Consider the following 26,397-nt stretch of genomic DNA (forward strand, 5'->3'; position numbering starts at 1 on the left):
CTCAACATTTAATCTCCCAATTCAGTGCGACATTTTGACCAACACTATATTTCATAAGCTGTCTAACCCAAAATTTATTTGAGTATTTCATACTTTGACTTATTAATAATAATAATAATAATAATAATAATAAATTTAGTGCATTTTAGAAAGACACATTTAATGTCATCATTGTCATTTAAAAAACACACACACATTGTCTCCTTAATATTTGCTTCTAAGTCGTTGTGAATTACCTGGGTTTTTATTATTTTTTTTACACTTGAGCTAAAAAGCTAGAAAGCTTACTCGTGTCTAACACAAGGGTGAATCCCAAATTCCTCTACAACCCCTAATCAAGAACACTAATTGGTGTGTGAGACAAGAGATTGAACACCCTAGCACAAACCCTAGCTTTGCATTTAACGATATTTGGGATTTAACCCTGAAATGCACACTTTAATGGTCCTGATATCCTAAAGAGGAATAAGTGTAAATATATGGAGAAATCTATGAGATTTACAGTACTGTTTACTACCTCCATGTTTTATTCTTCTCAACTTTTGGCTACATAGTACCAGTAAGACTCACGCTCGAGGTTGTGCTGTTGTGAGGCCTACAACCTAATATTCAGCACAACAGCACTCCCTCTTGTGTGATATGTGACATTTTGTTTGAAAATATTAGAGCAACCTAGTAAGTGACTTTTCAAAGGCGAAAACCAAAAACATGCTTTGATGCAAATGTGGCATATGAGTTCTCTAAGACTCAACCTCGAAGTGGTATTAGTTTCAGGTCCTTGAAATTAAAAAGTGCTTTATCTAGGCCAAAAGAATTTATTAAACTTAGAAAATACAAAAAGATAATGTTAGAACAAGTTGCTATTCCTTTTTTTTGTAACATGAACACCATGCTTTTAAAAATAATACAATTCAAGTATACTTTATACAAAATTTAGTATACAAAGTGGACATGTAGAACATTTAGCAAAGGAAAAAAAGAAAATGGGATTGTATGAATTAATAGTGCATTTCCAAAGTGTGAAATATTAAAATTACTTTTACATTAAGCCCTATTAGTCCTTGCTCATTTGTATGCTGGCTAGTTTCTTTATGCTTATCTCTTAGATCATGCTTTAATATTATGTTGTCCAAGACCCATTTGCCTATAGGAGGTTCTCCTCCATGTGCGTTTTCTCCTGCTTTTCTTTATAGTGTCTGCAGGATACTTGAATTACCCTACTGCATAGCACACACTGCAGACATCTCATTAGATTAATGTATTCAGCAGTTGGGTGGGGGGCAGCTCCTTTGCCATGGCTACACGGACACAGATAAATTAGCATCTCACTCAGAGATTTCAGCATGATTCTGCATAAAACAGCCACCACCCCAGACTCCTGTAAAGTCCTGATGAAAAATATATATGGTGTTTTATGAAATTGAGGGCCTGCATATGTTTAATGTAAACACAGAGTGGTGCAACGACTAGGGGTGTGGGGAAACCACACAGCATGCATCCTCTTACCACGCATGGAATAACACACTGTGTTATTGATCCTAGGTAGAGATGTCTTAAGATATGTCCTTGGTGCAAACGTGGCTTCTCTGAATGATAATTCCCCAAGCTACACGTATAGCACAACCCTGCAAAATGCGTGATAGCTGCTTAGTGGTGGCATCATTGACCGTTGTCATGGCAACAGACCGCCTATTTGTCGTGGCATCTTGAACTCGGGGTTTTACCACTGAAATAAAGTCTACTACTGCGTATCAACATTTACACAATACGCCTCCCACTTGTGTGTGGGGGGGAGGGAGAGAGAGAGAGAGAGAGAGCGCGCGCGTGCACGCGCAAGGTGGTGTCACATGTTTGTTCGCTGTGAATAAAGTTCTCCTTTCTTGAATGCCAAAATGGCAGCCGGCAAAGCGTCCTTGGTGGCGATTAGTGTTCGGTTTATTTTTAATAAACAGTTTCTTCCACGGACCTCACCATGTCCACTGTTTGGTATTTCCACTAAACGAGGTGAGTTCTTCTAAATAGGTCGTTTAATATTTCATGACAGCTATGAGAAATATTTCGTAACGACCTAATTAGCTTACTAGCTAGCCGTTACTAATTTGTTAAGGGTAAGTTATTCAGAAATAGCTGCATATCTTTCTGTGTTTTGACTTTAAGTTTGATTGATTTGGTTTCATCTTTAATCTATCACATCGCTATAACCCAGTAAATGTTTAGTTAATTGAGTTTGGTGTGTCTGGTTAAAGCCGGGAAAGTCAGGCAAAGCACTAACCCGGCTCCCTGTCAGTAAGCGTTAGTGCACTCCATAGGGACAATCTAGTCTAGTGTAGTATCTAATCAACAGGGTTTGGGGATAAAAGTTGTGCTGTAAGAGTACTTCTGGAGCAGGATTTAGGGAAAAGGAAAAGAACAACTGCCCTAGTGTAATCATAGAATTTCTTTAGTAATACAACCTATTTTTTTCCACATATTAAAGTCTGAAGGTTTGATTAGTTTGTAAACATCCAAATGCATTATCTCTGTACCGCATGCAATCACTTTGCAGTGTGTAGCCTGTACAAACACAGTTTAAAGGAACCAAGACCTGAGTGATTCATTTTTTTTTTTTATTATTATTGTTTTTTTTTAGAATTATTCTATTGACTAGTTCAATGGTAGACACACACTAACTGACCAAAAGGGCATTGTTTGGATTTAAATTGAAAATATTTTAGGATTATTGTTCAGATAATTTCTGCAGTGATTCATATGTTTCAATTGGTAACAATCCTTTTAGCTATAACTGATTAAATGAGTAGCTTATCATTTCTTATTAGTAGGTTGGTACAACTTTGTCATTGCCTAGTACAGGTACTCAGCAACTAAATGCAGTTTAGCATCTAAAAGTAGTGTATACTGTAAATCAGTGCAAATATAGGCATTGGGCAGGTTAAATAAAGTTTTGTGTGTATGTAAATATAAATTAGTAGGGTATGTGTGTTATATATCAATGTATGTGTGTGTGTGTGTATATATATATATATATATATATATATATATATATATATATATATATAATTATGTATGTGTGTGTTTTGAATATGCAAAAGGACAAAATTGTTTAAATAAAAAGAGGATTACTGTGCAATGTATGTAGAGAGAAATTGTATATATTTAGGAAGTTTATGGATGAATACAGATCTACAATTACATACATGTGGTTAATAGTGGGGGGGGAGTACAGAGTAATATAGTATAAGAGATATACATGTATTATTGGTAAAAGGTATAGGTTTAGGTGGTTTAATGCTGTGAAGTGGAATTTCTTTAATCTGCATTTTTTTACTCTGTTAACTACTAAAACTGGTTTGTTTCCAAAGCATACATTCCAAACTTACTCTAACCTACAAACCTTTTTTTTTATTTTTTATTTTTATTCTCCCCCCAACCTCAGGATTTGCATCAAGTGTACTGTCTCATTCAATTGAAGAATCCATTGCAACGAACACTCCAAGCAGCAGTTTCAGTGGACCGCTCGAACACTACAACGAGCTTATTGAGCGAGGAGTCCTGCAAGATGACAAACAGCAAAGAATCGTTCTGCAAGAATTAGATCTAATGCAAAAGAAGCTCAAAGGATATAGCAATGAACCTGCATCATTTATTTCACAAGTAAGCAAAGATCTTGATTTATGTTTGTAATTCTGTTGTAGCTTCTGTACTCCATTATGATTTGTGCTGTCTATAAAGCAAGGAAAAGAGCAGTTGAAATGACAGAACTTTGGCAAATAAACGTACAACTACTTTCAGAAGTAGTTTTTGATTTAATCAGTTGTCAGGGCTGCTGAACTTTTTGTGTGAATATTTGACCTCAACTGCTTCACCTTTGCTCAATTTTCTACCTTGCTTGTGTAAAAACGTGTAACATCTCAATATTTGTCCAGGTATTTTAAACAACCCTGTTTCAAATAATCTTGAATTTTACCTGATTGCTTTGTGGATTCTATGCCCCTGTAACTTCTGGTCACATTGTAATATGTTGTGTTTTTTTATTTTTTTATTATGAAGTTATTTTCCAGACAAAAGCCACCAAAAGGTTGTTACATCTACGGTGATGTAGGTGAGTTGTCTTGTTTTTTTTTTTTTTTTTTTGTTTTTTAATACTACTGTCTATTCTACTTTTTATTGGGGATTGTTTCTACTGTTGATCATGTTCTTCAGTACATTGCCTGGACACACAATCTTGGGCACACAAAAAGATTGTTGGATAGCCTTTAGCTTTGATTATGAAGTGCATCAGCCATGCCATTGTTTCAACAACCTTGTAAGATTTATTTTTATTAAGTTTTACTTTTATTTTTGGCTGTGCTCTTGTATCAATTATGGCAGAATTTTACCACTCTATAAAGTCTTCTCCAGCACATCTCAAAGACTTTCAGTGGCGGCCAATTTATGTGTGAAAATGCTTCTTCGTGCTCCCAAAACCACTTTTCATAATTTACGCACTGCTTTACTGTGGGCTGCTTTATGAAGAAAATTTAAATGTTTTCTGATCTACATATATAATGTTTTTATTTATTTATTTTTAATACAAATTTCTGTGATTTCTTTGATAGTTGTGTGTCACTTTCCAGTGAGATTAAAAAAAAATTGCTTGGACAGTTCTTAATACCTTTCCAGGCCAATAACTTGACCCTTTTGAAACACCATAATATCTTACTACAATACTCTTCATCACAGGATATGTCTTCTGACATGGTTGTTTAAGAAATAAAAAGGTACTTATTGCATCATTTAACCTTAAAAGTGTTGTTGCCAGCTGAAACATATTCATCACTGCAGTCATTATGCATTCAAAGACTCTTAAGTATCTGCTTATCTAAATTCATATGGTGATTTATTTATTTTAAATCCCCCCCCCCTCCCCTTTTTTCTTTTTGGGGGCTGGCCCTGTAATACAGAACCGTTAAATGTTTCTGTTGCAGGCACTGGGAAAACCATGGTGATGGACATGTTTTATGATCATGTAGACATCGCAAAGAAAAAGAGGGTTCACTTCCATGGATTTATGGTAGATGTGCACAAAAGTAAGTATACACCATTGTGCCCAAAATAAGTGATGGTTTATATTTTAGCCCTAATGAAAATTGTAACATTTAACCCTTTTGTTGAATTTTGCTAGTTCAGTTTTTCAGGACATAAGTTTTTCATTTTATAGGAATTCATCGACTTAAGCAGAGCATGCCAAAGAGAAAGGCAGGGAAAATGGCAAAGGCTTATGATCCAATTGCACCAGTGGCAGAGGAAATCAGTGAAGAGGCCTCCCTGCTGTGCTTTGATGAGTTTCAGGTAAACAAAATCTATCAGATTTATTGATCTCATCAAGCAGCTATTTTCATACACAGTCGCAACTGTAAACTTTGTACTAATATGTTTTAGCTTTGATGTTCTTTAATGATGTATAGCAAACTTGATCGACTTTTTGCATCAAACAGGTCACAGACATTGCAGATGCCATGATTCTCAAGCAGCTTTTTGAAAACCTCTTTCGCCATGGTGTTGTAGTTGTAGCCACATCCAACAGACCTCCAGATGGTAAGAACCACAGCAGAGAATGTAGACTTGATGTATGTGCAGGTGTGGAAATCAGCTATGTAAAAGTAATTAAGCAATAGCTACTGCTCACATGTCATGGACACTGACAAGATTTTAAGCTGTACTAAGTGCAAAGTCCTGTTTTACAGATTTGTACAAGAATGGATTACAACGAGTAAACTTTGTGCCCTTCATTGCTGTGCTCAAGGTTAGTGTGCACCCATTGTAGTTTACAGTAACAACTTTGGGTTTGTTTTTTGAGTGCCAAGATCCTGGTTCGAATATACTTGCAATTTGGCAGGCTGATTTAGTAAGCTTTATATGACAAGGAGCCAAAGCTGTGGCAATGGAAGCATTGCACTTTAACACATTAGACTGCTCCTGGTTTGATTAAGTGGTTATCTGAATAACATTAGCTGTAGGTCTTCTTTTTTTTTTTTCTTTTTTTTTTTCTTTTTTTTTCGATTTTACTCAGTATAACCTTATGTAATTTTATCTGTCTTATTTTTTTTTTTTAAATAGGAGTACTGCAAAATACTTCGTCTGGACTCTGGAATTGATTACCGCAAAAGGAATCGACCTGCAGCTGGAAAGCTATTTTACCTGTAAGAAACCAAACAACAGCTCTAAAATGTGTTCATTGAATTTAAGCCTAAAGCTATATAGAACTGAATAAAATTTGAACTAATCTAATTTTAGTAATTTTTGGTAATTATACTAATTCATCAGTAGACCAAACCAATATTTTTTCACGATTTTTTTGAATGCTAAATAACTTTTTTTTTTTTTATATATATATATAATATAGCTCCAGTGAAAACGATGCAGATGCAACTTTGGATAAGTTATTTGATGAAATGGCATTTAAGCAGAATGACAGTAAGTTTCCGATAAGGAATTTTGTTTTTTTTAAGAATATGATTAATTTTATGTTTTTTTTTTTTTTTTTTTAAATCAATAAAATGATCTTTAGGATATCTAAAGAAGAGATGGGCAATATGACAAAAATGCCATGATAATACTTGACATTTCTACAATGCACAGAATATATCATAATGCTAAAACGTGTCACTTAAGTTTAGTGTCCGTGAATTAAAAAAAATATATTATTTTATTATTATTCATATCTTTCAACGATGTTCACTGTCATTCAGATGAAGCTTGCCCAATTAAGATTTCACATAAAAATCCATTAACTTTAAAAAGTGTTACTTTAAAATGCAAAATAATCAAGATATTGCAACATGAATTTGACATGGGCATGGACACTACTTTTTTTTTTTTCTTTTTTTTTTTTGAGAAAAAAATCTTTAATTTTCTTTAAGATTTCTTAAAAATCTTTAAAATGCCTAAATTTAAGCAACAATTTTACAGGTCATATGCTTCTAGAAACTTATATATAGCCATTTTTGGGGTACATATCAAAATCTCCCCAAAACAAATGAAGTTGAACAATTTGACAGCTTGAAATTTTGGAGAAGCAAGATTGTTCACTTCCATGTTGCATAAAATTCAGAAGTAGCTTCTTTGGCTTACACATTTTCTGCATGATATGTTTATCATAAAAAAAAAATTAATGTTAAAAAAAAAAAAATAATTAAACAGTTAAGCAATGTTTACTTAAATAGTTGAACACTGAAAATAAGCAAAGTACATGTATTTTTAGTTGTATAATTGAAGATTCAGGACAAACTGCTGACAAATGCTTTCAAACTAATTTTGTAAATGTTATTTAAAAATATACAGTGCTGTGCAAAAGTTCTAGGCACATGCAGATTATTGCATAGGCTCATGAAAATACATGCAAGAATGTTGTTGTTTTTTTCCTCCTTTTTTTAAACTCTTTGTATATATTAGTACTGTTTTATAAGGAAATTGGCTACATACTACATTTTACTGTGCATCCTGCAGATCTACCCACAGTTCTTCTGAGACATTTTGACTGTTGCACCTGCTTATTTTTTGCATGCAAAATACAGCAGCTTCCATTTATTTATTTCCCCTGGAAAGTGGCCACTTATGTAATGTGCATATATAATGCTTTCCTTTCTGACTTTTTTTTTTTTTTAAGTTGAGAGAGCTTGAATGAACAAATTTATCGTGTAAACCAATTTTCAATGAGGGGGGAAAAATGTAGTTTAGTGTATTGCCAGGGCACATATGAATAACCTAACAGAATTCAAACTATTAAAGTTCCCTGAGCTGAACTTATGACTTTATGACTCATAAATACAGCTTGCCAATTATTCAGGTGTGCAAATTATTCAAACACAGCTTTTTTTTAAAAAACCAAACATTATAATAAGCAAATGAAGCAATTAAGATGCCCTCTGGTTGCTGATAATTATACTACAATTATACATTATCACTGTAGCTAGCTTGATAACACTGTTATTAAAATCTGCTAATCAAAAAAAATCTTGCACTATAAGATTTTTTCACCTCTTTTAGTTTTAATCATGGAGCACAATGTGTTAACCAGTTCATGTTTAAAAATGATTCCTTGTGCTGCCAGAACCATTCTTTATCATATTGCGGTACCTGGAATATGCTTGTGCGTTCAGGGAAGAAAGATGCATGGATAAGAGAACTTGGTCTTTCAGTGCATTGAAGTAGTTGGCTGACTTTTATCATTACATAACGTTCCAACTAAAGCAACACCAGATCATAACATTGTCTCTAAAGGATGGGATCGGGGTGCTATGCATGATGGGTGCATCGATTCATGTGCATGCCTTCTTACCCTGACAGACATGGCTCTGGAATAGGGTCAATCTGACCTCATCAGACCACATGACCTTTTTGCATTGCTTCAAAGTCCAAACTTTATGCTCCCTATTGTCACTAACAAATGGTTTTCTTTTAACCTCAGCAGAGATTTCAACTGTTGATTTTATTTTTTTTATTTATTTATTTTGTAAAAATTTACCCCCCATTAACCCAATTCGAGAACTTGTTTTCATTTCTTGATGCAGGCCAATAATATGACTCTTGTGAAATGCCTACTTTTTTTTGGCCTAGCAGTGTAGCAATAGGATCAACTACCAGCACATTTATGTTTAAGATTTACTGTATTAACCAGTGGTTAATTTTATGTTAAATGTTTTACAGTAAACTTACAGTGTGCATGTCCATTTACAATTGTGTCTCTTCCAGTAACTCGTCCCAGATCTCTGAAGGTACACGGCAGAACAGTAACACTGAGTAAAGCCTGTGGGACCATCGCAGACTGCACATTTGAGGAGCTGTGTGATAGGGTGAGCTTGCTATGTTTGTTAATTAAAGTTGCTTGTTGGCTATAAAAACAAAATCACTGAACTAGTTTGCTTTATTTTTAGCCATTGGGAGCCGGTGACTACCTGGAAATTTCGACGATGTTTGACACAGTATTCATACGCAATGTTCCTTTACTCACTTTGAATAAGAAGACCCAGGCCAGGCGCTTTATCACTCTCATTGATGCATTTTATGATCATAAGGTAAACAGCCAAGTCATTTGTCCTGGCATTGTTTCACTAAATAAAATTTTTATGCAAACTTTATACAGGTTAATTAAATGTTTTATAGGTGCGTGTGGTATTACAAGCTGAGGTGCCTTTAGATGATCTGTTTGTGAATGAAGGACACCATGATGATGAGAGGAACATTTTAATAGATGACCTGGGCTTAAAAAGGGTAAGATATGTTTTTTTTTTTTTTTTTTTTTTTTTTGTATAAATACCACAAATTTTTATTATGGCTATATGCACAGTATATATGTTGTAAAATGAGAGCATAAGTGGCCCGTTTTGCTTAAAGATAATACTTATTCTTTTACTCATTTGTGTTGTATAACTGGGTTTTTGTACACTACAGGATGCTGCTAGTTCCCTCTCAATCTTTACTGGTGAGGAAGAGGTGTTTGCCTTCCAGCGTACAGTCTCGCGCCTCACTGAGATGCAGACAGAGGAGTACTGGGTGGAAGGGGATCGGAGCACTTCATAGCACGTCAATATGAACTCCATGTACAGAATTGCCAAATACAGTTATTTCAGAATTCCACTGTTCTCTGTTTTGGGAGGGCTTTGGATCACCTTTATGAACATTTATTTTATTCATAACTATACCATATTTCACTCTGCTGCACTTTATTCTTAAATCTGCAGAATGACTAGACAAGAAATTTTAGTATTCCAATGAAATGCATTCACATATTTGAATGCAATTTTAACCTCTTTGTTAATCAAATATGTCCAGGATATTTGGGAAAATTTTACTTGCAAGTTGAGCACAGCAACGTTTCAAGATAAAAGAATCAACATACTGTGTACATCCCATCTACACTTTCACTGAGCTGAAAATGATGTAAGTTATTTTTTATTTCAGTTTTTCTTTATAATTTTGGGGTATGTGCTGAAGTATATTTACATGTTAATAATTTGTATGGTACGGCAATACTTTTTTTATTTTAGATCTTAATGCAATAATGTTATCATAACTCAAATATTTATTTCTTAGTTACACAATCAAACTGTGTATTATAGTTATATTTAACTATATTTTTATGTACAGTCTAATTTATAGCAATTATTTTCAGTCATATAAACAGACGAAAAAAAGATTGCCCCAAAGTCTTTAATTTTAGGTCTAAGACCACTCAAAGCATTACATTTGTCTTTTACTTCTTCTTTTTTTTTTTTTATCAAGTGTTAATTTGACTAGTTTTTTCCATGTTTAACTAAGTAAAAAAATGCCTTTTAAAAAATTACCTTTTTATTTATATAATGATCATTATCAGTGTGATAGGACCGGATGGATGTAATAGAATATTGAGTTTAGGAGCACTGAATTGGCCACCTATGGATTGTAATTATAAGATCATTGCACAGAAATATCATATCTGTTATTCATGTATTTATTTGGGTACATATATTGAGTGGAGACACTCAATATTGAGTGGATATACTATTGAGGAAAACAGTGGTCAGATGGTATGCTGATGTGAGGTTACTTCTGCCATTTAAGAGTTTAAAAAGATGTTTTCAATTTTTTTTTATTATTATAATTGTATTTTAGGTTGTATAGGAAGAATAATATACGTTGCCCAGTCAGATTAAAAAAAAAGTTGCTCACACTAAGATTTCAATATGTCAACTTTAGCTTTGATTACAGCACACAATGTAGTGTCCAGTTGAAGTGTGAAAATGATTCCTTATGCACCCAGAACCACTCTCTCAATTTCTGTCCTGGGATATACCTGTGCCATCAGGCAAGAAAAACTCTATTGATGTAATAACCTGGTCGTTCAGTACCTTCAGACCTGACCAGATCAGAACACTGTTTCCAGTGGCCACTATGCATGGTTAGTGCATCTCTTCATGCGCTAAGCCTACCCTGATCTACCAGTAGGGTCAGTCTGGGCTCAGCAGATCATGTGACATTATTCCAAAGTCCACACTTTATGCTTCATAGTAAATTCAAGTCTTTTTTCTGAATACTAACAACTGGCTTACTTAGCTGCATAGTCCTGTGAGTTCTTATCACATTTTGTGGGGAAATAGAAAATATTTTCACTCTTAAACTTGGCTATTGTTTTTACTGTTATTTTTACCATGCAACTTCAAGTGTTTAAGTGATCTCCATTCATGATCTTTTCCAACCATGTTTCTTCAACAAAGCTGATGGTTCAGCACTATCCTAGGATATCCTAGGCTTTGGTAATGTGTTTTAGGATTCTTTACCAAGTTACAGTAGTTTAAAATGTTTTCTTTTTTTTTTTTTTTTTTTTTAAGTCAGGCAGTTTATTTATGAAGTATGTAGTAATTAAAGGGAATATTATGTGTATTTATTTGACCTTAGTAGATTGTGTATTACTTTGTTAATTAATTTATTATTAATAATTGTATTAATTTGTAATTGGGGTAGGGAAAATACTATTGGTGAAAATAAAGGCTTGTTTTTAATTCTGACTTTAAGAGAAAAATATAAAATAATTTTAGGTGGAGTTTTAGATCTATGCAAATGCAGGTGCTGTGCATAAATTATTACAGATGTTGTATTTTTGTACAAGCATAAGTGAGGTGTGCATATGCAAAATGGAGAGTACAGAGGAAGATCTCTTGAGGTTTTTAGCTTTTACCAAATGCACTAAGAATTACCTGGCAAAATACAGAAAGCCTTATTAACTCTCCCATATAGATGTAAATAAAATTAATTTGTATATCAGTATTGTACCACTGTAGGATTAGTGCAGAATGTTATCTTTCTTTCATGAAGCCAAATCTGTAGATCAGGTTAAGTCATTGCTAGTTTATACCATGAGAATATCCCAACTCGTAGTCTTTCTCATACACTTAAAAAAATAGCCTAAAAAAAGCCTTTCAATAAAAACGTAATGCAATTCTTTGTGTAGAGTTGGTGGTAAATAAGACATAGTAATTTATGCTGCCAACCCCCCAAATCAACTGTTCTTGTATTTCTTTCAACATATAATTTACCTCATGCCCCATGTTTTTTTTTTTTTTTCTTCTTTATGAAAAACAGGCTGTAAGATATGTTATTGAAAGAGTCCATAGATTAAAAGAAAATCACTTCTGAAGATTTTTTAGAACACAAATCCAGCATAACAAAAGTGTTTTAATCCATTGGTATAAAAGACTCCGAAGTAAGGTATAATCACATTTAATTATGTTCTGGAATATCTCTCGATGCTGACAGTCTAGACTGTGTATTATCACACTGTGTAATCTAATATAATGCAAATGTGACTGAGAAATATAATTGTTTTTTTTTTATCTAAGGTTGAGAGCTTTATTGCAGAGCATACCATTAAAGGTTAAATGTGCTACATCTCAGAACCACCGTATGTTATCGTGCTGAATTGCCACAATTATTGATGGAAAGTTTTGATTATTTGTATTATAATGCTTAGGTTTACATTAAAACTATACCTAATAATTTGTAAGGACAGTATGAAATCAATTAATTAAATGCATTTACTCATTAATAAATGCATTTCATTTATCCATTTTACACTAATCCAAAAATTATTGTATGTAATATGTAGTTAAAAGGTGGGTATGGATATAATAATAATAATAATAATAATACAGTGACATTTATTCTTACTGCCTTGTGTAATTATTTATATAAAAACATTTTTTTTTAACGAACTAAATGTGAAATGTTTGAGATTTGACTAAGAATTAATTTTACATTTAGGAAATCAGAAAAATAATTGGTGTAGAACTATACTGTATATACAACTCGTATATAATGACATTTTTAATAGTCCAAATTCAGGTTGGACTTAATTGAGAATAGGGCAATGCCTTAAAAGGGCATTTTAGGCTCAAACTGCTACTAAGTACCTAGTAGGTTGTGGAGATATCCAAAGAAAAAGAGAAAGTGCCTTTTTAAGTGCTACTTCTTATAATCCTCATTTCTTGGATATAAAATGTGTGAAATTTCTTTTATATGACTTATTACTGAGCTTTGGGAGTACAAATGTCTATAAACCCTCTTCGAATCTTGAGAGAGATTAGTTTATTCATGGAGGTGTGTACGGTCCTCGTACGCCATTGGCTGCTGTGTTATCATACAATCTCTTCGCCCTTCGACACGCCCTCTTCTGTCCAAATATTTCAAATGGAATTAAATTAATGTATCGTGACTCGCAGTCTGTTAACATGACTCTCTCTTTCTCTCTCTCTCTCTCTCCCTCAACTCATCTGAACAAGTCAAAACCCTAAAACTGCTGGATGTTCTTTAAAAATGGCGCCTGACCCTTTCTCCAGTCAACAAAACTGGTGTCCTGCTTGACAACACGTGTCTGAGCCAATCAGGTGACAGTGACGTAAGTAGGGCTCGGTTAGGGACGGGGTGCGCGAGGCTTTGGCTCATGAATTAACAGCGAGACTTTGAGGTCCTGTGCGATGCAGCCAGGTACCCAGGGTACGAAGAGTGATGGCTTGTGCGCATGCGTACTTTACTTATACTGGGGGCAGTTTCTGGTAATAAGTTACACTATAAAAGTTTGGTGATCCTGGCATAAAAATATCGAAATTATGCTAAATGCTCAAATGGAAAGATGACCGTTACGTGCAGAGCGCTGAGTGCACAACTTGACGAACTGCACAGGCACCGGCCCCTTTAAGGCGTGAACCCAATCGTGAGGCTCGGGGGTGGGGCTTCGTCTTCCATGGCTCCTTCTTGTTGCTGCAGAGGGAATCTGTGTGTGCAGCGCGTTATCGAGGCTCTCTAGTCGGATCGCCCAGGATGTGGGGCGCAAGATCTCATTCTGCTCAGAGCCGTGCTGATGGAAATACATTTGGGGGAAACGATCTGTATAGAACTCGTTCGTTATTGTTTCCTGCATGTGGCCTTTAAAGGTGATTATGGCTTGATCAGTGTGTGAAACGCTGCACGGCAGTTTATTCGCCCCCGCTTTTAGGGCGCTCGGGAGCGGGCTTCTTTTCATTCTGCCTGGATCGCGAAAAATGCTTGAAACATTGTCAAGATGGCAGCTGTACACGGAGACTATGTTACTATTATAATGGTCTGTTTCGGGTCTCTGTGATGTTACTTGTAAACTGTGGCAGCTAATGAGAACGATATCCGTGTGTAATTCGCTACATCAGGAGCTTGCTTTGATCTCGTTCCTGCCTTGTGTGACTGCATTCAGCGATTTTAACCTGGATTTGTAACTGAATTAAATGCAAGTTGCACAACAGGACACGTGGAGATTAGTTGCAAAGCTGAAGGGACGTGTGTGTGTGTGTGTATAGCCACTGGTGCAAAACTAAAATAGAGTTAATGCAACTTTACATTCACGATCTGTCCGGAGTTAGAAAATGAGCTCGTCTTGCATTAGTTCTGGTCTGCCACAAGAGCCGAATGTTACATTAGAACCGTCCTGCACTTAGAGATCCGTCCATTGATGGAATGCGGGACTCGGACCGCGGAGGAACTGTGTCGAAGACCGTAAGCGCACAAAGTGTTCATCGGGGGAAACATGGCACAGGCCAGTGGCGAGGAGAGGAAACCTCCCACAGGAAACGTTGACATAGATCCAGACTTCGAGCCTCAGAAAAGGCCGAGGTCCTGCACATGGCCTCTGCCTCGACCGGAGTGCAACACCGGGAAGCCCGAACCGAGCGAGGCGGACATTATTCCCGAGGAGGAGGACGACGACAGCGGCCCTGATCCCCGTGTGGACAGACCCGACACACACGCAGGAGAGCCAGCAAGCTACACACGAGCCAAACCGAGCCACAGCTATGATCCTCCAATAGTAAATACAAGTTGTAATGACAAGGACGGTGACGGCTCTCGATCTCCCGGCGGCTCCCAACCCCTGGCCCCTGCAGCGTCTGACTCGGGCTTTAACCCTCTCTCACTCCAGCAGCCCAGAAAATCATCCGCACGCAGAAATGCATGGGGAAATTACTCCTATGCTGATTTAATCACCCAGGCCATCGAGAGCTCCCCTGAGAAGAGGCTGACTTTGGCTCAGATCTATGATTGGATGGTCAGATCTGTGCCATACTTCAAGGACAAAGGTGACAGCAACAGCTCTGCGGGCTGGAAGGTAATAGAATAATAATGAATAATAATGGACAGTATGCCTTAACCCTAAACCAAAAGAATCAATGTTTAAACGTACCAATATGAACCTAATGAAAAATTACTAATGGGTATTGTGGGCTTTGATGATTAAATGGGTGATGTCAGGGGTACGCCAAAGGGTGTACTACTAACCAGAGATAAATAGAGCACGGTTGCAAATGATAAACCCTCCTCAGACTACATTTTTTTTTTTTGATCAGAGCCTATCTCTTGGCAGCATAAGCTTATAAAGGAAAGCAGCGGAAATGTGTCCCCCTCCCGAAACCTGTGAGAACAATGTCCTCAGTAAATATAACCAGTTGTTTTATGAGAAAAGGGGTGTTTGCATATATCAAGAGCAGGACTATGGTCTTGACCTTAATTGATTTCTTTGCCTTAATTGTCACTGCTAGGCACTGCAAAAAAAAAAAAAAAAAGTGATCAACAAAATGTTGGAGCCCCTGTCCATGATTCATCCCTCCCTCATATGAGTTCATCAACATAATTTAATGTAGCTGCAAAAATAGTCTATAATAAACATCTTACCATATTAATGACCCATTAAAGCTGAGCAGACAAGTCAAGTAGAATTCTTTATTCATCCCCTGATTGAATTGCACACTTATATTGGCCAGAGATATTTAATTTCCAGTTTAAGTTTCCATAGATGCCAGTCTTTCTGTAATGAGCAGGATTGTGCAATAGTTTTGTACTGTATTTGGTACTCTCTTTGTTTGATTAGTACATTTTATGGAACAAGTTAAGCTAAATAATAAAACGAAAAAATAAGCAAATCCATTGGAATCATGCCTTTCTAATTTCTAACCATCTAAAGGCAATCAGAGTTTAGGATATCAAATGCAAACTGTAAAATGATAGTGCATGATTAAATTAAACCCTAACAGCCAAAAATATGCCACAAAGAAAAATATTACTGCAGCATCCCCAGTAAAATATTTTGTAGTTTGTTTGATGTAAATGAACAAAAGCATGAATGTGTAGATCTATACAGAGAAAGGCTTATTTTTTGGTGAAAAATCTTTTATGTACAAACTCGTCTTTCTAAACAGCTCTTCTGCAAATATTAGGAAACTTCAGTGTCATGCTCATAAGGGAGATGTTTTAGAGCTGTTAAAGATGATGTCAATATTACAGCAACTTAACATTCCAAATAAACTATGTCAGGATGATGAAATTTAAATCAATAGAAAAAGGTTACACATACTGTGTAGAGGAGCGTATGCCAGGTGGGGAATGGTTAAGTGTGTCGCATCATCTTGTGGTACAGCGATCTTGCATCTGTCTGCATAGGAGTTAGGGAGGGGAAAAAGTGTTTAATTTAATACAGGATTTTCATTGGCTGCTCGGTCCCCACCTCCACTTTCTATTGGCTTGAGGCTTGAGCATAAGAATCAATCGGCTGACTGGAAACTATGTAGGTCAGTGTGTAGCAGAATGTGAGGAGCTTGGTGTTTGACAGCTAGCTTTGTGTAGTCTGGCAGTACTCCAGTGCTCTTCTGAACAAGGACATGAGCATGGCTTCAGTAGGATGGGCACAGGAAGCACAGAATATTGCACCTTATTACCCATGTTATTTATAAAAGAATAGTCTATGATATGATAGTGTATTATAGTATTAGGGATTTGCTAGTTTGCATATGCTTTAAAAATATATATTTTAAATAGCATGAGTTATTGTTTATTAGAGATCACAAAGTCAGGCTAGTAGATGTTTTTGTGTGCAGTAAAAACTCATAAGAAAAAGCAAAACATTTGTGACTGCTGCATGGGTAAGAGAAGCAGTAAAGCATTCTGCACATTTATGTGGTCAGGTCTTTTATTTAAAAGGCTGCAGAAATCTTACCCAAATTAGACCCTTATTCATCCAGTAGATATACCTGAATTTGAGCTAATAATAATAAAACATGCTTTACATAAGTGTTAAATTGGTCAGACTTCTAATATAGAGCCCTCAATATCGTTGATTGGCGTAGATAATGTAGGTTATTCATCCAAGAACAAGCCCCGGTGCACATTAAGTTTTGATAACTATTACGCAATACATTTTTTTTTTTTTTTTTTTTTCATAGGTAACTTTTTTTATATTGATTATTTTATTGTTAATTTAATTCAGGGATTTTTTTTTTCCTTCAACAGAACTCCATTCGACACAATCTGTCTCTCCACAGTCGGTTTGTCAGAGTGCAAAATGAAGGAACAGGCAAGAGTTCATGGTGGATGGTCAACCCAGACGGTGGTAAAGGAGGCAAAGTACCCCGAAGACGTGCTGTCTCCATGGACAATAGCAATAAGCTAATTAAGAGTGCCCGTGGGCGTGCTGCTAAGAAGAAAGCTGCTCTCCAGGCTGCGCAGGATGGAAGCTCGGAGAGCTCCTCCAGTCTTTCCAAATGGACTGGGAGTCCCACATCCCGCAGCAGCGACGAACTAGATGCATGGACAGACTTCCGCTCCCGCACTAATTCCAATGCCAGCACCATAAGTGGGAGACTCTCTCCTATCTTGGCCAACTTGGAAGTGGATGAAGTTGCTGATGATGATTCTCCGCTCTCTCCCATGCTGTACTCTAGTCCCAGCAGCATGTCTCCTTCCACTGGCCTGACTGAGCTGCCCCGCCTTGCCGATCTTGCAGGTACTATGAATCTCAATGATGGCCTCTCAGACAACCTAATGGATGACTTGCTTGATAACATCAGTTTAACAGCTTCACAATCTCCAGGCCAAGATGACAATAGTGCCAGTGAACAAGGAAGCCCAGTGTTTACCTTTAGCTGTTCTAGCAGCAGCCTTGGGGTTCCCAACACCATGTTTAGTCCATTGTCTGTAACCGGCCTCCGCCAGTCCCCCATGCAAACGATTCAGGAGAACAAGCAGGCCACCTTTACTTGTGGTTCCCATTTTGGGAAGCAGAATTTACAGGATATGCTCAGCTCTGAGCCTCATAACCACAGTGATGTCCTACTGACCCAGTCAGACCCATTGATGTCACAAGCCAGTGCCTCCATCCCCTGTCAGAGCTCCCGTCGTAGTGGACAAGCTGGGCCTGGGGGGCAAGTGGGACTCAAGAAGGTCTCACTGTCTGGGTGGCGAGTGAATGGGGTCTTGGGGTCAACAAGTGAGTCAGACTACCAAAGCCTGATTAAACAGCATCTTCAAGAGTCTCCGTCCAGGAGCACATCTATGCAGCTCAGCTCATCTGATTCCTTGTTGTCAGGTCTTAATGGTACCTTGCCCTGTGTACAGTCATCTCAGGATCGATTCAACACTGATCTTGATCTTGATGATTTCAGCAGTAACCTTGATTGTGACATGGACACCATCATGCGGAATGATCTGATGGACGCAGATGACTTGGAGTTCAGCTTTGATTCTCATCTCTTTTTCCATCAAAATGCGAATCTTAATTCAGGGAGTATGTCAAATACCAAACAAACCTCATCCCAAAGCTGGGTACCAAGTTGATCAGCTCAACACATGGAATGTAGTGATCGGGCAGAGCAAAGCTTTAAAAACTGTCCCCAGCTTTTAAACGCTGTCCTGTACAAAGGACATGTATATTAATCTGAGAACTACAGATTACAGTCAGCTGAACTACATTTACGATCACTTTTAAATGACCTAATTGTTTTGTCAGCAGTAGTGAATTGTGATGGACACAGGCCTATATATGATGAATTTCATGAAATTGATTTTGTAGTTTGAAAACAAGAAGTTTGAAGGTCTGAAAAAACTGACCTAAAGAAAACTAATGAATCTGTAACCGTTTTTAGGTTAATAAAAATGGCATCCTTTAATCAGTTTAATGACAAGTATTTCACTGATATGTTTAGATTGTGTGTAACCTTAGTTTAGCAGGTGATGTTTATATTGCTGGTTCTTACGTCGATAGACATACACATTCTGCCAAAATAATCATTTAATAGACCATTTGGGCTATTTACACCATAGACTAGAAACTGGTACTTTTTTGTCCTCAGAAGTGATATGGGAATGTCTTGTGCAGCCTTTATAAATGTAAATTAGAAAAAGGGAAGAAAATAAATTGTGATGTATCCATTACTCCTTTCACAGAACAGTGAAATAAGACCAGCTAATGAGCTATTAAATGTGATGTTTAAAAATCTGTTCCTTCTCTGGTGCAAGGCATTAATGCTCTTTTAAACTGTCAAGGGGTGCATTTTATTGTACTTGATCCTACCAACAGTTCTGTCACTTCCATCCTCACTTCACCTAAAAGACTAAACATCTTAAAGTAGATTTCTGTGATGTGTACACTAAAATGTTTAGCATATTTATTCTAGAGGTAAGAATCTCTAATACTTACAGAATATTAGAACATGAATTGCCACTACATTTTGTGTATAGCTGGAAAACCACCATTTATAAGCTTTTAGGACTACAATGGCACACTTTTCGCCTTTGTACATATCTTCACACTCCGTGGTGCTCTGAAGAGCATTGTTTTTTGCGCTTATGGCAATATGCAGCAAGGATCTTTATTTTGCATGCAGGAAGCTGACCCATTTTAGTATTATAGCTGCAATCAATGTAAGTTAGTTTGCTTGAACAGACTGTATTTTCTGTAGTTTGTCGAACATGCAAAGCAAATTAGCTGACAGTGAGCTTACTATTTTGTATGATTAGGAGTAGTGCCATTCAGAGACCCCTGTCACTTGGCAAACTTGCAAGTGTTGCTTTAGCATGGTAGAATTGAACTTTCTACCCAAAATTTCAACATCTCGAGCACCAATGTGCAATCATTTTTTTGAGTAATGTTAAGTTAGGGTGGTCTTCATTGTTTACATCAATCCATTGTGCTAATAAACCCAAGAGTATTGTACATTGCTGTCCTAATGTTGGGATATTTATTTCTAAATTTTTTAACTTGGAAAATGTGTCCTGACTTCATGGTATCATTAAGGCACCAATAGGAAATGCATCAAAGTTTTATGTATCACATGCCCTATATACCATGACTGCTATATTAAACCTATTTACCAACAGATGAGTTGAGTGTTTGCTAGAATATACATTGGATATTTTAAGTAGTAAATTGGGATGAGGTTGTGCATGTAAATAAAGCTTTGCACAGTACTATGATTGTCTCGGGTCCTTGTTATCATCTATCTATCTATCTATCTATCTCTCTCTCTCTCTCTCTCTCGCTCTCATATAATCATCAAGCAGTAAGAAGCCCAGTGAAGGTGAGAGAGAATAAAAAAAACCTAACAATATTCTTGTTTTACAGCCACAATGATCCCATCTATTTTAGCTTTTAGTAAACATAGTATGCATTGTAGTTGTATGTCTATATGTCATAGCTGCATAGTATGTCTTAAGTATGCATTTTTACCTGTAAATATAGCTTTTTATTATGGTTTGATGTTTAGAGTTTTTTTTTTTCCTTACATTTTCTGTAAGGCAAATTAATCATCAATTTGAAGGAAGGATTAAACAATTTCTTTATTTACCTAGATTTATGCTTGGTAAACTGTGTAAACATAAACAGTACATTATCTACTACTAATAGTAAGTTGGTACATGTTTTAGTGAACTTATCTCTACCTGCTCATACCACATTTAAGAGATGCTAATAAAGCAGCTTCTAGATATTTAACTTGTGTACTCTCAGGAACCATACCTAGTCTTCAACATTATTACCAAGCCAAAATCACACCGGCCATGTGCAATGTTACTCTGACCATCAAAATCTTTCTCTAATATTTTTGTTGATATTTGATTCTGCTTTTATCCTTTTCTTCCTTTCTATCTTGTTCGTATACTAAATCTTTGCACCACAACTCCAATGGAAGGAAACCGAATAAATGAATGCAGGAATGAATGAAGTGCAGTATCACTGGCTTGTAAATGATTATATTTTGCTGTTTCACACATGTGCACTTATTTTATATTCCTCTTGGGAGGGAAAAGTATCTCCATTCCTAGTGACAGTAGATATAATATGTTCTATATGTCCTTGTGCACTGATTGGTTAGTGCCTAAGTGATAAGTTCTCATTGGGTATAGGTTACCTTTGTTGTGAACCAATCAGCTGGTCTGTATCCAAGTGAATTTGGGATGTGGAGCTATTTAAAGACACACTGGAGGGAAAATGTCTGATATTTGATTTGAATCATTAAAAACAAAAGTTCTTTCACAATCCATCACAGGTCAAGTGACTTAAAAGTGTGGACTTTTGTTGATCTATTGCTATGTCCTTTATGTGAACTGACTTTTAAACAACAGAACAAAATTTATCATCACTATTATTTATAATATTATTAGAAATAATAATGTATGCTACTTTACATTTGTAATTTATTGATATTTGTAAGCATACAAAGATACATCCAAATTACATTATAGCTACAGAGGCTAGTATTGTAATCTACATTTTAATGCCAAAAACTTCTCATAATTGGTTGTGTTATGATTAATTCATGTAAATTTGTTCATATTTGCTTTGTAGACCTTGGAATACTTATACATTTTCCATCGAGGTACTTTGAAGCGAGCAAACAGTGAACCGACTGTAAGACGCAGGTTTACAGCAGCTATTAGTGTCGCCTAGGGTCATGTGTCGCTCAGTGGAATGAGTGACGTGTGAGGAAATAACAGAAGAGATCGCCATCTGCTGTTGGAAAACAGCATAGCAATTCCCAAGCCTTTTTTTTTTTTTTTTTTAAGCTCTATAATCACATTACAGTTATTTACTCACTCACACTTATCTTCTATACTGATTTATCCTGCATTCAGGGTCGCAGGGACCTGAAGCCTATCCCAGGAGGCTTAGGGCACGAGGCAGAGTACACTCTGGAAAGGGTGCCATTCCATCGCGGGGCACATACACATACGCATAATCCTCATTCACACAATATGGGCAATTTGGGAACAACAATTAGCCTAATCTACATGTCTTGGACTGTGGGAGGAAACCGGAGTACCCGGAGGAAACCCACCATGCACGTGGAGAACATGCAAACTCCATGCACACACAGACGGGATTCGAGCCTGACCGGGAACTGAACCCGGACCCTAAAGGGGGATCCTAAAGGTGCAAGGCGACAGCTAACCACTACACCACCGTGCCTCCCTCCTGTGATTTAATTTAAATATTTTAATTTACATTTTTATTAGGGGTTTGCAGGGGGTCTGGAGCCTATCCCAGGAGAGGAGGATTACCTGGAAGAAACCCACCAAGCACGAGGAGAACATGTAAATTCCATGCACACAGATCGAAGGAAGGAACTGAATCTGGACCATGAAGGTGTAAGATGACAGTGCTAACCTCTAAGCCAACAAGAAACAAGTTTTTATTCCACACAACTCATCCCAGTTAGCATACAACAATTTAAAATGTGAGCTGTATTTAAATTATTTTTGTTTTATTAGACATTTGGCAGATGCCTTTATCCAGAGCGCCTTACATCTTTTTATCTCATTATACATCTGAGCAGTTAAGGGGTTAAGGGCCTTGCTCAAGGGCCGAACAGGGACAACTTGGTAGTCGTGGGATTTGAACCTGGAACCTTCTGAACCATAGTCCAATGCCTTAACCACTGACCCCTTTTAATAGCTTTAATAGAGTAACCCTATTACCCGATCACAGGAGGTCACCCTCAACTGAATACTGTACTACAATGCATGACTGATTGTAATGTGTCTATGTTAATGCAGTACATAAAATGTGTGCTATTGTGAAGTGTTGCCACCATCCATGTTGTGCTTTGAGTCATTTTGAAACTGTGGATTCCTGTGTTTGGATTAGTACTTTAGAATCTGCTCTGTGCTTTGGTCTACATATGGGGTTGAAGATTAACTTAACACTGTGAGACTGCTCTGCCTCACATAACCAAGGTTTGGGAGTTTTGGAACTGTTTAAATTTGATTTAACTACATGCAACCCTGTCTTTGGACATTTAAAACACCATTCAATTTAAGTGAGCACTCAGGTGGACTTAGTATCACACCTAGATAAAAACTAGGTGTAACCCATTTGCAGTGCTTATACTGTAGTGATCTTCACCACAGCTGTCACAAGGATAAAATCGATAAAGCCTTATCAAATGTCATACAGTACAATACTTATATTAGATTTAATGCACTTGAAGGGAATTTCACCTAGACATTCAAAACATTTTAGCCCGCAGGTTGCCAGATTGAACTGCTTGTGTTATGAAATACTGTAACAGAGAACAGATGCAGAAGAAACTCCTCACAGATATTTTATTTCTACCAGTATGGGTTTCTACTTTCTAACATTTATAATGCTTCCACATTCAACATTTCACCATGAAAACATGCATGTGTTTGCATTGCAGGCTTGTTGCCAAACTCTTCAGCAGACCCATCAGCTCTCCATTTCTCTTAGCTAGAGAGCATTGATTCCACAGGGATCCAAACATTTCCTCAAGCTCCAATAGTAAACTGATCCTCACTGCTGATCGAGAAGGACCAGGAATTATCAGAAAAAAAGGGTAATTTCACTCAGTGTCATGTTTAGCCTAGCAGCAGCATGAGTAGGTGTGTGTTTAGATATATTTGGGACTGGAATGCTCTGACTTAAGTTGAAACATTTTGAAACACAGTGATGAGCCACAGCTTGTCATATGAAGTCAATTTCCTCTGCTTCAGCCGGTCCTGTCTAGAGCTGCCCGGTCTGTTCAAGTGCTCCAGTTACAAAAATGCTCGAACTCCATATAAATTACCCAGAGATACAGTGATCTACGGCTTACCTCAGTTGTTGGGTTCATATTCCAATAGTCCCAGAAAATGGAAATTCCAGACTAAGAGTTAAGTGCTCTCTTGGTGGGGAGGACAGGCTTTTTATTCCCCTGTTGATCACTTTCTTCCCAGCACATTAAGCGGCCCCTATAACACTGCTTAAGAAACAGTTTGAAAAAAAAAATGTGTTTCCTGTCTCTGAGCATTCATGTGATATCTTTTAACATTCCACATTAATAGCTATAATGCAACACCTGTAGATTTCTGCATACAGCTAATGTTACTGATGGAATCTCTAAGTACTTCAGTTCCTGTAAAAGTCCTCCATTTTACATTAACAGTGTGTGGAGGATATGGGCTAATTTTAAACACATGCAGGTTCTCTGCAGACTTGTAGATTACAAGACACGATCTTCTTTTCATGCTTGGTCATCGTATGAATTGCTCATCACATATTTTTAGTGTGCTGTTCAAGGGAATTCTAAGGAATGTGCAATTCATCCCTTCCTTGTGCATGGGCTCAGGGACACCAGTGTAGGCTAGGGTCAGAGTATGTAGTATAGAGTAGTCAGTTTTGCTCTCTTGGAGTCCTATGGCTAGGTTAGGCCTGGCTGTGGAATCAGAACGATGAACAGAATGAACAGAATAAGGTCGTCAGTTTTGGAATACTTTTTCTTTTCTCTGTAACAGAAATGCATGCGTTTAATTTGATGCATGATAAATGTACATGCCAATGTATAATAGGATGGAGATTTAGTACCTGAGTATGTGAGCTCTGGCTTAGCAGATGGGAAAGAAACAGTAGTATGAGGCTTTGTTGGCAGACACCCACGACAACCAAGCTGTTCAACCCCCTCTAGCAGCTATAGAGGTTGACATCAAGACATGGGAGATAGACACATTTCTTTTTAACTATGTTCAGTAACCAATTCTTTTTTTTATGTAATTGACCATCTTGTTTTCTGACTGTCATTTCTTTAAACCTTTCTTTTTTCTTCAACATAATTGTAAGTAGGATGGCATTGTGTACATGTTCTGTTCTGTTTGTTTATGTGAAGCAGCTCAAAAAGAACAGACCTAATAAGAGGAAGATAAACAGGGAAATGAATGTGGTGATGTCATAGCCACCCCAGCATGACATGGCCCTTCCCACAGGTATGCCACACACTGTTATACTCTGCAGACTCATCAGAATGCAGTGCCCGCTGCGGGAGGCTGGGAAATGAGCCTGGCTTTCACAGGAGGGCAGTCTATACACTTTGAGAATGTCGATCCAAAAGCATGTGGGCAATGGCCTAAATGTCCATATGCTTCAGAGATTTCTCAGTATGTTCAGAATCTGGACACAAGATAAACATGACAATTTGAAAAGATTGTTTATGGTTAATTGGTAAATTATTCAATATGTAAATACAGTCGTTGAGCTGGTAGGTCTCCATAAAACATATTTGTCTCTAGAAAGGCCACAGTGCAGTCAGTGTACAGACATACAATTAAAAGAGACCAGTAATTGGATGTTATTGAAGGTAGTGGAACTGTAGAGGTTGTTTACTAAATCTGCAAGAATTGCAGAGATGCGTGCCAGCTTCATCATGAATGCACAAAGAGGATGACGGCGTAGCCAGCCCTCGAACATTGAGTCAACACTGTTTGTACTCTCCTCCCCATCAGGTACTGATAGTGTCATATACAGTATCTTTCAGCAAGCTGCACATTCTATATATCTACAGTAAAGTTAAAAAGTTAGTACCCCCTCTTTTAATGTGTTTTTTTATTCTATGTGCACTGTTCCAAATTGATGTGCAGCAGCACGTGGAAGCAGTAAGGGGATACTTCGTATTACCCACATTTCATTTTTGTTAAATAAATAATAGCACAGTGACGAAATGTATATGATGATGTTTGTCTGAGGTTGCTTTTGCCTAATACTAAGATGTGCCACTAATATGTGATTTTTATTATGTTTTTCCTTTTCTGTGTTTTGCCTGCCATGCGGAAGGCCTGGGTTCGCTTCCCAGCCAGTGCCCAAACCTCCAGCCACTGGATGCAGTGCCGGTCCCAAACCCAAATAAATGGGAGTGTTGAGTCAGGACCTGTGCCATGTTTTGTGCGGACTGGATATTCCGCTGTGGCGACCCCTTGCCAGAAGCAGGCGTAAGACCAACATCAAAAGATGGGTACTAACTTTTTTAACTTGACTTTATATGTTCCTAGTTCTCTACCCACAGAATAAAAGGCACTGTCTTCTAGCAGAGACAGTATAACAAATACAGAACATAGCCAAAAGTATGTGGAAACCTTTCCATTGCACCAATATGTGTAATGTGAACTTTTTTGGGATCCTTCAGTTTCATTGAAGGAAATTCATATTTCTGTAATGTATTCATTTAAATGAATAAATTATTTGTAAAAAAACGAATTAATAGGTTCTTTTACATAATTTTGCCCAAGAAAATCTACACTCTCAACGTCTTTATTGAAACAATATCAGAATGA

At 37.0% G+C, this 26,397-nt stretch overlaps 2 protein-coding genes across 2 annotated transcripts; both read left to right on the forward strand.

Annotated features, from left to right (window-relative positions):
- Positions 1-1,878: 1,878 nt before the first annotated feature.
- Positions 1,879-12,515, forward strand: afg1la (AFG1 like ATPase a). The gene is made up of 13 exons (XM_053509167.1): positions 1,879-2,004; positions 3,434-3,651; positions 4,048-4,099; positions 4,965-5,066; positions 5,198-5,328; positions 5,475-5,574; positions 5,724-5,782; positions 6,097-6,179; positions 6,383-6,453; positions 8,731-8,831; positions 8,913-9,053; positions 9,142-9,249; positions 9,430-12,515. Exons 1-13 carry the CDS (start codon positions 1,893-1,895, stop codon positions 9,556-9,558), a joined length of 1,407 nt encoding a protein of 468 aa, XP_053365142.1. The 5' UTR covers positions 1,879-1,892; the 3' UTR covers positions 9,559-12,515.
- Positions 12,516-13,463: 948 nt separating this feature from the next.
- foxo3a (forkhead box O3A) lies at positions 13,464-20,271 on the forward strand. Its single transcript, XM_053510080.1, has 2 exons — positions 13,464-15,142; positions 17,317-20,271. The coding sequence occupies exons 1-2, from the start codon at positions 14,567-14,569 to the stop codon at positions 18,637-18,639; spliced, it is 1,899 nt and encodes a 632-aa protein (XP_053366055.1). The 5' UTR covers positions 13,464-14,566; the 3' UTR covers positions 18,640-20,271.
- The last annotated feature ends 6,126 nt before the right edge of the window (positions 20,272-26,397 follow it).

The sequence above is a fragment of the Clarias gariepinus genome, chromosome 13, assembly GCF_024256425.1.
Source record: "Clarias gariepinus isolate MV-2021 ecotype Netherlands chromosome 13, CGAR_prim_01v2, whole genome shotgun sequence".
NCBI lineage: Eukaryota > Metazoa > Chordata > Actinopteri > Siluriformes > Clariidae > Clarias > Clarias gariepinus.

Excerpts from the sequence above, each read along its gene's own strand:
- afg1la (XM_053509167.1), top strand. The coding sequence starts at position 1,893 with ATGGCAGCCGGCAAAGCGTCCTTGGTGGCGATTAGTGTTCGGTTTATT. Across the intron at positions 5,329-5,474 it reads TGTGCTTTGATGAGTTTCAG|GTCACAGACATTGCAGATGC; the intron begins GTAAACAAAATC and ends TGCATCAAACAG. Across the intron at positions 5,783-6,096 it reads CCTTCATTGCTGTGCTCAAG|GAGTACTGCAAAATACTTCG; the intron begins GTTAGTGTGCAC and ends TTTTTTAAATAG.
- foxo3a (XM_053510080.1), top strand. The coding sequence starts at position 14,567 with ATGGCACAGGCCAGTGGCGAGGAGAGGAAACCTCCCACAGGAAACGTT. Across the intron at positions 15,143-17,316 it reads ACAGCTCTGCGGGCTGGAAG|AACTCCATTCGACACAATCT; the intron begins GTAATAGAATAA and ends TTCCTTCAACAG.